General features: G+C 37.5%; 1 protein-coding gene across 1 annotated transcript; it reads right to left on the bottom strand.

Moving 5' to 3' along the window:
* Positions 1–9,550: 9,550 nt before the first annotated feature.
* On the bottom strand, positions 9,551–12,345 carry LOC123905869 (REF/SRPP-like protein At1g67360). The gene is made up of 3 exons (XM_045955641.1): positions 11,909–12,345; positions 11,586–11,822; positions 9,551–10,213 (listed from the first exon to the last, which is right to left on the bottom strand). Exons 1-3 carry the CDS (start codon positions 11,921–11,923, stop codon positions 9,800–9,802), a joined length of 666 nt encoding a protein of 221 aa, XP_045811597.1. The 5' UTR covers positions 11,924–12,345; the 3' UTR covers positions 9,551–9,799.
* Between the last annotated feature and the right edge of the window lie 11 nt (positions 12,346–12,356).

Below are 12,356 nucleotides of genomic sequence, written 5' to 3' on the forward strand. Positions count from 1 at the left end.
AAGTTTTGTCAAATGGAGCTTATGAGATTGAAGAGTTAGCCCCTGAGAAACGTTCAGTCAATATGAATGGCAAATATTTAAAGAAATACAAGCCAATGTTGCAAGAAATAACCATAAAAAATGAATAACGCAAGGATAAAATTTGCAAGATGGTAAAAGAAAATGCCAAGAATCAATTTTTATTCATACAAAGTCAACAATACAACCAATCATTCAAGAATGTTCAAGAAAGTACAAGAATTGGTTGAATGTTGAAGGGTAACCACTTAAGGTTTACCCTGAACCCGAGTTCCCTCATCCTTTGAATCAGAATTGGAAAGTTCTGAGATCTGAGAGTCTTCATCCTCAGAAGAAGGAGTTGGAGTTCCAGGGTATTCTTCATCAGGCTCTAGGGTACTGAGGAACTCAAGGTAATCCTCATCTTCATCATCTGAACTAGAGCTTGAAGAATCAGAAGAGAGAATGATGGTTTCTACTACCTTGGCTGGTGCCGGCCTAGGGCGAAGGATTCTAGTGCGTGGAGGTTTGGAAGATGGAATCTTGATTCGTCCCCTTCCAAGAGGACGTGGTGTGCTTGAGCCCGGGGTAGAGGAAGGAAGGTCTTTCTTGTTATCCATTCTTTGTGGAGAGGTGTTGATGCGTTAATTGGTGCAAAGTGTTGAACAAAAGAGTTGCAAGGCGTGGGTATTTATAGAAGGATTAATACGCGTTAATAGCTAGGCAGTTACAACTAACCACGGTCAGTTTGCATAGGAAATGCCATTGCATTAATGCTCAAAGCCATGTAGTTAATTATGTTGACTGCTTTGGAAACATGTTCGCTTCATTCCTTACAAAGTGCCATTAATAAGGCTTGGGAAAGTGGCCCAAAAGAAGGAAAGCAAATAACAACAAAGGAATAAAATACTCAGCCAATATATGAACATGCAGCATTAAAAAACCAAAACGGGCATGCATTCAAAAAGCATGTGCGAAATTGTTCGACAGTTGCTAGTGTTAAAAGATTCACAATTACAACATCCAAAGAGAACAACAAACTTAAGACAAAAAGAAAATTTATAAAGTCAAGGTTGTTGTTGAGATGTTGAAGGAGGCTTTCGATTGGCCGCTTGAAATTGGTAATACTGAGTTCGAATAGACGCCAGCTTACGTTGTAGCATTTCCTTATCACTAGCAAGGTGCTCAACTCGTTTCTGGACAGCTAGACCATCACTGTAGTGTTGGATACCTTCACGTGCTAGCTCATCAAGCTTAACCTTTTGTGCTTCAATGGCTACTGCAGCTAGCTTCTCCATCTTAGCCTCTTCCTGTCGAATCTTTTCCTTTAGCGCTTCGATTTCAGATTGCCATTGAGCAATATTATTCTCACAAGCCACAAGTTGCTCAAGAGCTTCATCAGAGGCAGCCTTGATAGTTGTGACCTCTGCATTGCAACTATTAGCTTGCTCGAAATGGTGTTGCTGGGTGGCGAGCAGAGATGTCAAGAGGCTGCTAGTCCTGGTTAGGAGCTGAGATTGACTAACGAATTGTTCTAAAAAGGTTTCAGCCTGAGTCACTAGAAGGAACATGGCTTCGTCAGTCCTTGGGTTCTGCAGCTTGCGAAAAAGGGCTTTGATATTGTAGTATATAGAAGAATCATGTTCAAGCAGGCCCAGCATATCCCCATTAAGGATCTCTCGCCTAAATCTGATTTCGTGCTCAAACTGTTCTTGCGCAAGTGCATCTTCCTTATCTTCCGTGTTCCCAACAGCAGAGCTAGAGGCGCCATGACTTGATAAAAGCTTGTTGAGTGCATCTGCCGGGGTTAAATCTCTTAGCTCTTTGGCAAGTTCAGCCGGTAAGACAACAGTAGGAGGAGGTTTCGACACAGAGGTTCCCTCTTCACCAAGTGAATCACCAATGCAGGAGTTCCCATCATCAGAGTCGAAAGTGTCAGCATTGGGTGAACTGGACTCATGGTTTGACCCACTTGGTTGTGGTTGATTGGTAGTGGAATGTTCGCCATCAACGGTTGGCCTTTGTTCATTGGAAAGGTTGGCAGCAGGGTCAACTTGAAAATTGGTTGGAGGATCATTTTCAGCTAATACTGGGGCAGGGTTCGTCAAAGGATGTTGTTGCGGTAGGCCTTGATCAAGTTGGTCCTCTTCATTGCTAGGCTTAAGGGTATCATCTTCGAAAGCGTGGTGAGGCGAGCCATGAGCTTTGGGTGGTGATGAGGTTTCAGTAAGGACGGCCGTTTCGACAGGCTGAGGAGATGAAGGTTTTTCTGCCACACTTGCAGGATGCGTACCACTTGGTCCTTCGACCATTCCTTCAGCCGCTTTGCTAGGAGCAGGCTCATCTTGTGGAATAACCTGGGCAGAACTTTTTGGCTGAAATAAATGAAACCATGAAAGAATGAGTAACACAGTCAAGAGCTAAAGAAGTAATAAGAAGAAGCCTAAGAAGTAAGAATGGCCTACTTGGGCTTGAGGGGTAGCAGAAGCTTCAGGCTGTGAAGTTGTTTCTTTTGCAGTAGCAGAAGCCTCGACAACAGTGGCTGCAGCAGGAGACTTTCTGTGCTTCTTTTTCTTCTTCTTCTTCCTCTCCGATTGCTCTAAAGGAGGGTCCTCAGGTGATGCCAGAGTATCAGGTTGTGCCTCAATCTCAGAGGACTTGTGTTCAGGAGTACCTTCTCGGTTGGGTTGGTGTTCTTTTTTCTTCTTCTTCTTTTTCTTCTTCTCATCAGTAATGGGTTCAGCGTTATGAGGGAGATCTTGAATAGTGGCAGTGTTAGTCTGCTCAGGGATGGTCGAAAGGACAGGGATATCCTACAGGCCACAGTTCAGTAAGTTCACATTCAAGACAAAAGAAAAAGAAGTCTTAAGCTAAATGGATACCTTATCTGGAGCACTCGAACAAGTGGTTGGAATAGGTCTTTGTTTCTTCGAAACAGGAGGATTTTCAGTTGAATGAGACCTTTTGCGCGAAGCAATCTGGAAAGGGCATATCAAAGTTAATATGGACATCCTACAAAAATGTGAGAAGCCACAAGAAAGGCAAAGGCTTACCTTTAGTTCAACCTTAGGTGGTGGAGGAAGAGGTTTGCTGGAATTGCTAGAACCTGCTTTCGACTTACTCCCTGCATTGGAGAAGTGCGCATAAGAGAAAAGCACGCAAGGTAAAAATGATGCAAGTAAAAGTAAAACTAAAAGAATACCTCTGGCGTTCAATTTCGACTTAATCTTGTTCAAAATAGATGAGTCGAACCCATTAGAGATAGCAGTGAGTAAGGCAGTCTTGTCAACCAGGCGTCCTTCATAGTGTCGAGACCACCAGGTAAAAAATTCCCTAGTGCAGGCATGTGAGGGAGCGAAGTCGAATGGGGTAAGCTCATAAGAAGGCTGATTGAAGTGGTTCAAGAATGAATGGAACTGTGGTTCTGTCATGCCATGCTTGCCTAAACAAACCTCCCTCTCTTCCAAGTATATGCTCTTAGGGAGTATTTGAGTTAAGCCAAATTGGCGAGACACCAGGTTTGGGAAGTAGCCAACTAACCCAAAATCTCCAGAGGTCAAGCCAATTCGACAAGACAAGACTGTAGGCGTCAAGTAAGCATTCCAAATGTTGTTGGTTACCGTCTCAAATTCTGGTGGAGAAGGAAATCTGTGAGTAAACCAAAGAGGACCAAGTGGCCTGTCCACAAAAGGAGCAAAGCTAGGCTTAAACTTCTTTAGGCTGAGAAAAGCATTAAAATACTGTTGGAAAGCTACATCATAACCAAGGCCTCTTTCCCTAGGCACCATCCTCGCCAGCCTTGTGCCTTCGATTTGACGTGTTCTCGATTCCTCATAGTATGGCTCAGGTAAGAAAAGGTCGAGCTCAGCATGAAAGGTGGCAGTTAGCCATAGTTGCAGCAACCAAAAAGGGCCAGCACCCAAAAAGGTAGATCCATCGCCTGTTCTCTTAAGGTGTTCACAAGCATCCCTCATGGATTCATAAAGACATCCAAGAACAAGTCGAGCAAAATTGAATTGCTGGCATTCATGTAGTTGAATAGCCATAGGGATGAATTTCTTGGCTACTTGGAGAGATTGAGTGCAGAAGACATACTGCGATAGCCATAAGGTTAGGAAAGCAACGTGTTCCTCGTCACTTACTTCATCGCTAGTCTTTCGATTTTCCACGATGTATTTGGAGTAAGACTTGTTTCGAAAATCAAATTTGATGGTGTCGGAAGCTTTGCAAGGATCGTAAGTGTCGCCAAGAGGCGATAAGCCAGTAATGGCAGCAACATCCAGCAGTGTAGGAGTCATCATGCCACATTCGAAGTGGAAGGTGTTGGTAGAAGACTCAAAGAAGTGTAAAGCAGCAATAATCATCTCTTGCTGGTATTTAAGGCCTGTCCGAGAGAGCTGAATAAGGTCATAAATACCACAGGCTTGCCAAATATCAGCCTTATCACGTTGTACCCTGTCTAACCAGCCAAGATATTGGTCATTCAAAGAAGGAGCCGATCGAAACACTCTGTTAGGCGCCTTGATATAGCTAAAATTATAGGGTTCACTAATGAAAACCCTAGGAGCACAAGGTTTATAAACAGGAAAGATAGACAGAACCTTGGAATTACGGCTTTTATCACTTGGTTTGGGTCCCCCAAAAGCATGCACAAGGTTATCAACAGAATAAGGAAAGATTAATTGACTTTCCCAAAACTTTTGCAAGTCCAGACGCAACGATGGTTCTGGAACCACATCCTCATCGTAAGAAGAAAGAGTGGCGGCGGTCCACTTACCGGCGTAAGGAAGGAATTTTCTGACACCTGAATCTGACGCCATTGATGAAGGTAGAAAGATGGCGTGAAAGAATGGTGATTAGGGTTAAATTTGGGAATCACAAGTTGTTTGAGACAGTTGAGGAAAATCCGAGTGAAAAGAAAGTTGATGACTTGGTGATAAACAGAATGGTGAGAATAGGAAACTTTTTGGAAGCAAGAATTCAAGAAAGAAGCGCAGAAGATGAAGAAGAAGATGAACAGTTGACAGAGCGAAAATTGGAGAAAAACGCAATAAAGGAAGAATCTGGCTATTTATAGAGGCACACGGATTGAGGAAAATAGCAAAGTTTTTTCAACTTCCTATGTTGACAAGTGTCCAAACCCCTTGACAGGTGGAAAGAAAAAAAAAAAAAAAAAAGTTTTGGAGCCAATCCAAAGTTTTGAATGGCAGCCTAAACGATAGGAGAGATAAATGGAAAAGAAAGTTATCCATTAATACTTTCAAAAATGCCACTTCCTCTTTCAATAGACACCGTCGAAAATGGCATTTTTGGGGGGCAATTTGTTGGACATAAATTTGGTATTTATCAATTAAATATAATTGGTGGGTCCAATATTTATTTTGGAGGTTATATTATCAAAATAAAACTTTCAAAGTTGGTGTCGAGAACTCCCTATGTCGAAGCAGAAAAGCGTTTCGAGAGCTGTAGAGGATGCGTATAGTCTTGGTTTTACCAGGAGGCTATCGAAGGCGCAAAATCGAATCGAGAGATAGTTGGGCCAAGCCCAAAAAAGAAACAACGAACGGCCCAAAAGATCTTGGCGCGCGCTGAAGGAATGAAAGATGAAAGTGGAGAACGTGGTCGACGTGGCAAGTGAAGGAGCGTCCAGATGATCGAAGAACGGTTACCACTTTGTAGTAGTATTTATAGTAGTTTTTCATTCAGAACAAGGGTCACAAAATTTATACAAACACTCTCTCTAAAAATTCTAAGTACTCAGCGATCGAACGAACGGAATTCAAAGGAGAAATGTATGTTTTGTGAACCATCTTTATTTGTAATTGTTTTTCATTCAATGCAATGCAATTTGTTTTCCAGTAAATTTTTCTAAGTCTGAATCCAGATACTTGCTTGAGAAACTGCTACTTCGAGGCGATTCGAATTAGTTTCTCTTGTATGCTTTAAAATATTTTAATTCCTAAGTGTTTGTTTCCTTATTCAAACGAACATTCAAACAGTTTTCTTGAAACGAACAAACACAAAATTGTCCTGAGATTTACTAGTTGATCTCGCGAGTTTAAATACTTAAACTAGCGGTTGTTTACCAAATTCCAACGTAAACATTTTCCCAAAAAGAGGAGTAGCAAAGTGCTACTCCCTCCGGCCTCATATGTAAGCAAAAGTAACTTTTTTAGATTCATTGGAAAAGGAATGTATTTAGTCTAAAATATAGACCAAATACATCACTTTTTCAATGAATCTAAAAATGCTACTTTGACTTACATATGAAGTCGGAGGGAGTACAACCTCAATATATATAAAAAGGGGAAAGGCTATGGTGCATAAGCAAGACTTATACACCATGCATAAATAACCCAGATTGCTTAGCGCCCCCCTCATATTGCTTTGCGCGCCCCCCAGATTGTTTAGCACGCCCCCCTGATTTTTTTAAAAAAATTTTGATTAATTGAATTTTAGTTTATTGATTAGGGAGAATTTTTAGAGTATTATCTATGGTTAAATGTTTTAGTAGTTAGTTTTAAACTAAAATCATGCCAAAACTATTTTGCTGTGGAATGGTTTCAGAAATATGTACTCAAAAACTATTAGATGTACTTAATCATGCCAAAACCATTTTGTTGTGGAATGGTTTCAGAGGGTTGTACTAAAAAATCATTAGATGTACTTAATAGTTTTTATGTTAATTGTGATAAATTAAACCATAATTACAGTATATGTTTTAGTATGTAATTTTAAATTAAAATATGGCTATATAATCATTCAACACAATTAATTTAAAATGAGTTCTTATAGTATGTACTTCAAAGGAACAAAAGTAATTATTTAATTGGAAATGGGGGGCGTGCTAGAAATCTTGGGGGCGCACTAGAAATCTGGGGGAGGAAAAAAAATCGGGGGCGCGCTAGAAATCTGGGGGAGGAAAAAAAAACTGGGGGGCACGCTAGAAATCTGGGGAGGAAAAAAACTGGGAGGCGCGCTAGAAATCTGCGGGATGAAAAAAAATTGGGGGACGAAAAAAATTGGGGGCGCGCTAAACAATCTGAGGGCGCGTTAAGCAATTTTCATTATTTATGCATGGTGCATAAGGAAAAAACTTATGCACCATAATCACTCCCATACAAGGGTTTGCCAAGCTTGTTAAGCTTAAAACTATCACTGATAACCTGAGGAACTTCATGCCACAATGTAAGCCTATCTAGAGAAAGACCAAGATTAGCTAGCCCATCCGCACAATGATTACCTTCCCTAAAAATAGGAGAGACAATGATATTAAGATTACCAAATAGATTGAGACAATTAAACCATCTGTTACTAAGAGACCAAGGCACTATCTTTGAAGATTTAAATGCAATCACAACCAACTTTGGATCTGTCTCTATCCATATATAAGTTACTCCATCCCCTTGAAACTGCAATATCAACTGTTATCATGAAGCCACATAGCTCAGCCGTGAAAGCTGAAGATGAACCTGTTTCAATAGCAAACCCACATAAAGAATCTGCATTACTATCTCTAAAAATTCCACCACAAGCAAAAACATTAGGAGTTAAGGCTCCATTAGTGTTGCATTTAATCCATTGAGGAGGTGGTGGCTGCAAATAACTTCCCTCACAAAAGTAGGCTTAGGAGGGTGAATGTTGACCAAGAAAGCTTTAAGAATAGAAAAGTCACTGAATGAAGCAGAAGATAGGTTTTTGGTTTGGTTACCTGACAAAGAAACACTAGCTGATATGATATCCAAGACAAAGTTGAATTCAAACTAGGCTTACTATTGTTGAATCTAGCATTATTTCTTGAAATCCAAATAGCATACAATAAGATATTGATGATAACAACTTTGATGACAATTTTGCATTGCGAAGAATTTGCTCTTTCACAAAGACTCCAAAGACTGGAACTGAATAATCAAATTTAGATTAGTGACAAGCCAACACCAAATACCAACAACAAAGCTGCACTGTAAAAACAAATGGAACATTGTTTCACTGTGACAGTGTATCGAGCATAATTCTCCAAAGGTATAACAGGGAAGTGAAGTGATGTCTCTTGAACTCATAAACTTCCTTCAGAGTAAGTAAGCCATTATCTGAATCTTTCCAAACTAGTAACGCGTATTCATTATATGCTTTTATACATTTTAAGTATTATTTAATTAATTATGGACATTTTTCTTAATTTAAAATATTACAATATTTTTATTATTTATAAAAAAATTATGTATGTCAATATTTTTCAACATGTATCCTTCAAAATGTAACTCCTTAATCCTCCAATTCCACAACAAGTAACAAGCCATGGCCCAAAAATCATTCCACTTTCATACACCATTCCACATGAAATTTCCTCATCCCACCCACTCACTTTCTCGCCTACTCTCCTAGCGTGCAAAAAAATTCGGAAAATACGTTCCGAACTGTTTTTTAAGTGCAAAATTTACACTATAAAAAATTCGGACAACGTTTTTCGAATTGATAGGGGGTAGGGGAGAAAGTGGGTGGGTGGGATAATTTCATTCAGTATAATGTGGCATACAGTATAAGATAAACTCTACTCCCTTTGTGCTTAATTGGGTCTTTTAGAAAATCAAAACACAATTAATAATATTTTTTCTTTTGTACTCTTACAAAAGCAAAAACAATGTTTAATGTCATAAAAAAATAAAACACATTAAATAAATATTTTTTCCATAGTATCTAAATTTATTAATCCCTCTAATCTTTGATATAAGGAAAAAAAATACTTAATATTGATGTATTTAATCCATAATTATTGATGTATTTACCTAAAAGTAATTTTTTTTATATTAAGATATATAGAATATAGATTTGGAATGGAGGGTGTATACATTCTTAAACTAGTTTATAGTTTGTAAATACCAAGTATATCCCTAAGCAAATATTGTATATAAATGAAACAAAAAGTGATCCCATAATTTTTTTATAAATGTATTATATCCAACTCCAAATAGTAGTTTGGTTCATTGGCTTAATATAAAACAAAACAGAGGCAGTTATCCAATATTTTTCAATATAGCTGTTGTTTCTTGGAGTGACCAATGATCCAAGTTAAACTTAAGTTTTTCTATTGTCCTACTACCTCGTGTATATTCACATTTCCAAATTAATGTCCCCTCCAAAATATAACCTCCATGATGATGTTGTACTTCAAGGTTAGGGTCACTCATCAATAATCAATAATACCAAAAACAAACAAAAAGAGAGTTTTAAGAAGTGTGTCCTAGTATCATCCTAACACTCCATAAAAGGCAATTACTAACAACCTAACCGCAGCAAGAAGAATAACAACCAAATATGGATATACATCGAAAAAGTCAAAGACTTCTGAAGGAACCAGATTCATAATGCATTGCTGGAACTATGTCTAGTCATGAAATCGAACGGTTTTGCTAAGAATTCCAAGAAAACATATTGAGTATAGACAAGTCAATGAATTTGTCCACTGATTTTGTAAGCCAAGATGCTTATTTTTAAGATTGATTAGAAAATAGATTTCTAATATATGTTTTATAATCAGACTTCAAAGTCAATATTTTACTACTAAAAAAAGACTTTCATAGCCAATACTTGTCATAAATAACACTAAGCAAACTTAAGAACCATTGATCGCAAATTTACATGATCATTATCACTATTTTCTACATACTTGGATTAATTACAAGATCTTACTAATTAACTTCAAACATTGATAGCCACAACTAGTTCCAAATTGTCTGAACTCATAAAACAAAGTCACTCAGAAGCAAATTTTGTAAACGTGTATAACCCAATCAAAATAAGATTATGCTGATTTCTTTTCCTTAACTTCTCCCCGCTTAAATGCCTTAGATATATCATTAATAGGAATCAAAGGTAAATAACCAACAAAACTATAACCCTTTTCAGCCATGGCCTTGATTGTATGGTTGTATTTCTCAGACCAGTGAGCAGCAGTGGGAATTGCCATCTCTGCCACAGCATGGAATGGTTGAAATTGGTTGAGTACAGTCCAGAGCTTCACTGAATTGATTAGCAGCAAATTCTTGGACTCTGTAGCAACATAATCTACAGCTGCTCTTGGTCCTGCAGATCGACCGACACTCACAACTTTCCCTGCCTCATATGATACTTTCTGAATCAAACTTTTGGATTGATCCGCCAGCTGCTTAGCAATATGAGGAGCATGCTCATTGAACTTGTGAGTAGCTTCATCAACCTTCTCAAATCATATGCTAGTTAGTTAGTTAGATTAACCACAAATCGCATAATAAACTACGCCATGCCCCGATTCATTCAAAACATTATCATGGAATTGAAAGAATACAGATTAGTATGTTTAAGTTGATTTCACCATTAAATAATACAAAATAAGTATAAACAAATACAATAAATTATATCAAAGTTATTTTAGACTGAACATTTTAGCTAATCATTTATATAGAGAATTTTACAAAATAAGTATAAAAAATCCAATAAATTATATCAAAGTTATTTTAGACTGAACGTTTTAGCTAATCATTTATATAGAGAATCAAATTCGCAGCCAAACACATACAGACTTAAGGGCTACTTTAGCAAAAAAAATTCAAACTTCATTTCATGGTCATAAAAATCGAAATGATAAAAAACAGAGAACTCTGTTATATCATTTGACATGCAAATGAATCAAGGAGACTCCACACCACTATATTTCACCAAGCAGTTCTGGTAACTAAAGTACTAGTATGAATATTTTTTTCTTCTTCCTATTTTCTAAGAAAATAATCACCTAGAAATACAATATATAGTGTGTCACCATGATTTCATCAATCTCACCCGTGATTTCAAATATGCACGAAGTGCATGTTTGTTTCGATTTGATTCATGGTGAGTTTGTAAAAGCTAAACTTTCAAGCTACAACAAAATTACCGAGTTACCATAATTTCATCAAATCCACTTCTTCCAAACATGGTGTGAGAAAAAAATAATTAATGCAGTTTAAAATTCAAAAGGGGTCATATAAAAGGGACAAATAAAAAGCTCAGTAGATCTTATGTTGGACAAGATCAAGACTTCTTCTTTTAGGTGGTTAAAAGCGACTGAGTAGTACTTTAGTTTTGAAGTGTCATAGTTGGTGGTATAGTCCTATGCTTTACTTTTAGGTGGTATAGTTTCTTTCTGGTTTATGTCTTTTGACTCTATTGTAACCTTGATTGGTCTCTCTTAGCACGTCTTGTGCTGAGAAGAAATAAAAAACTCGAAAGAGTCTTATATGTAAGGACGATTTTCCGATTTTGATGTCACTCTAGGTGAAGTATATGTTTGAATATGGGATGAGAGAAAAATTGATTTTGAATTAAGTGATTCTATAAAATTGATGTTGAATGTAAAATAGTTTATGTTTTGATAAATTGAGGTAAAAGTGAGTTGAACAAAAAAAATTGACAAAATCAATTCTCTGTATATAGAAACAATCTTGACCCTCTAGAAGTGAAACAAAACATGTGAAATCAGAAAGGTTTACAAAAACATACTGTACAAATAATGAAATAAAGCACTGATTTAATCTAAATCATTAATTAACCAAGAGGCAGAAAGAGACAATTACCTTGTTGTCAACAAAAACCAGGACCTCATCAGGGACACCCTTGAATTTGTTGTAGACAGGACCAATAACAGTTGTTACAGATCCCTCCACAGTTTCAACAGCGGATCTCAAAGACCCTGAGTTCTTCTTAGCAGATTCATACAGATATGAAACAAACACGAAAGTATGAATAGCAGCAATCTTCACAAACCCTAAACGCTTTAGTTCTCTGTTCTGATTTTCAACCTTCGCATCCATCTACACACATAACAAACAATCATAAATTGCTTCAGTAAAAAGAATATTAAGAAAAGCAGAAACAAAACTGTGATTATGCTAATTACCTCTTTAGTAGTCATTTGCTTTGTCTCTGATTGTAGAGAGTTTAGAATTATATTTTATTTATAATGAAAGACCAATAAGGTACACAGAATAGAGTGAAACAACGGTGACGAATAGGATTAGAGAGAAAAATTGTTTGATTATGATTTGGTTTTGGGGTTAAGAGTGACGGTATAGGGCGGGTTATATTATCGTGTCAATCTCATCTTTTCTTTTTGTTATAAAAAATCAAAAACACCATTCTGCGTTCGTCAAGGTAAAGGCCCACATTTACACCGACTCATAGGGATCTTTCTAGACTATACTAGGTATTTCCACAAGCCACGTGGCGGTTTCTCTCAATTTGAGAAGTGTCTTTCGGAGTTGAGTGACTGTGATGTGATGTGATGTGATGTGATGTGATGCCACGCTATACGTTTATTCAGTATTTTGAGGAGTCATATTTCTTTG

The sequence above is a fragment of the Trifolium pratense genome, linkage group LG2 (assembly GCF_020283565.1).
Source record: "Trifolium pratense cultivar HEN17-A07 linkage group LG2, ARS_RC_1.1, whole genome shotgun sequence".
NCBI lineage: Eukaryota > Viridiplantae > Streptophyta > Magnoliopsida > Fabales > Fabaceae > Trifolium > Trifolium pratense.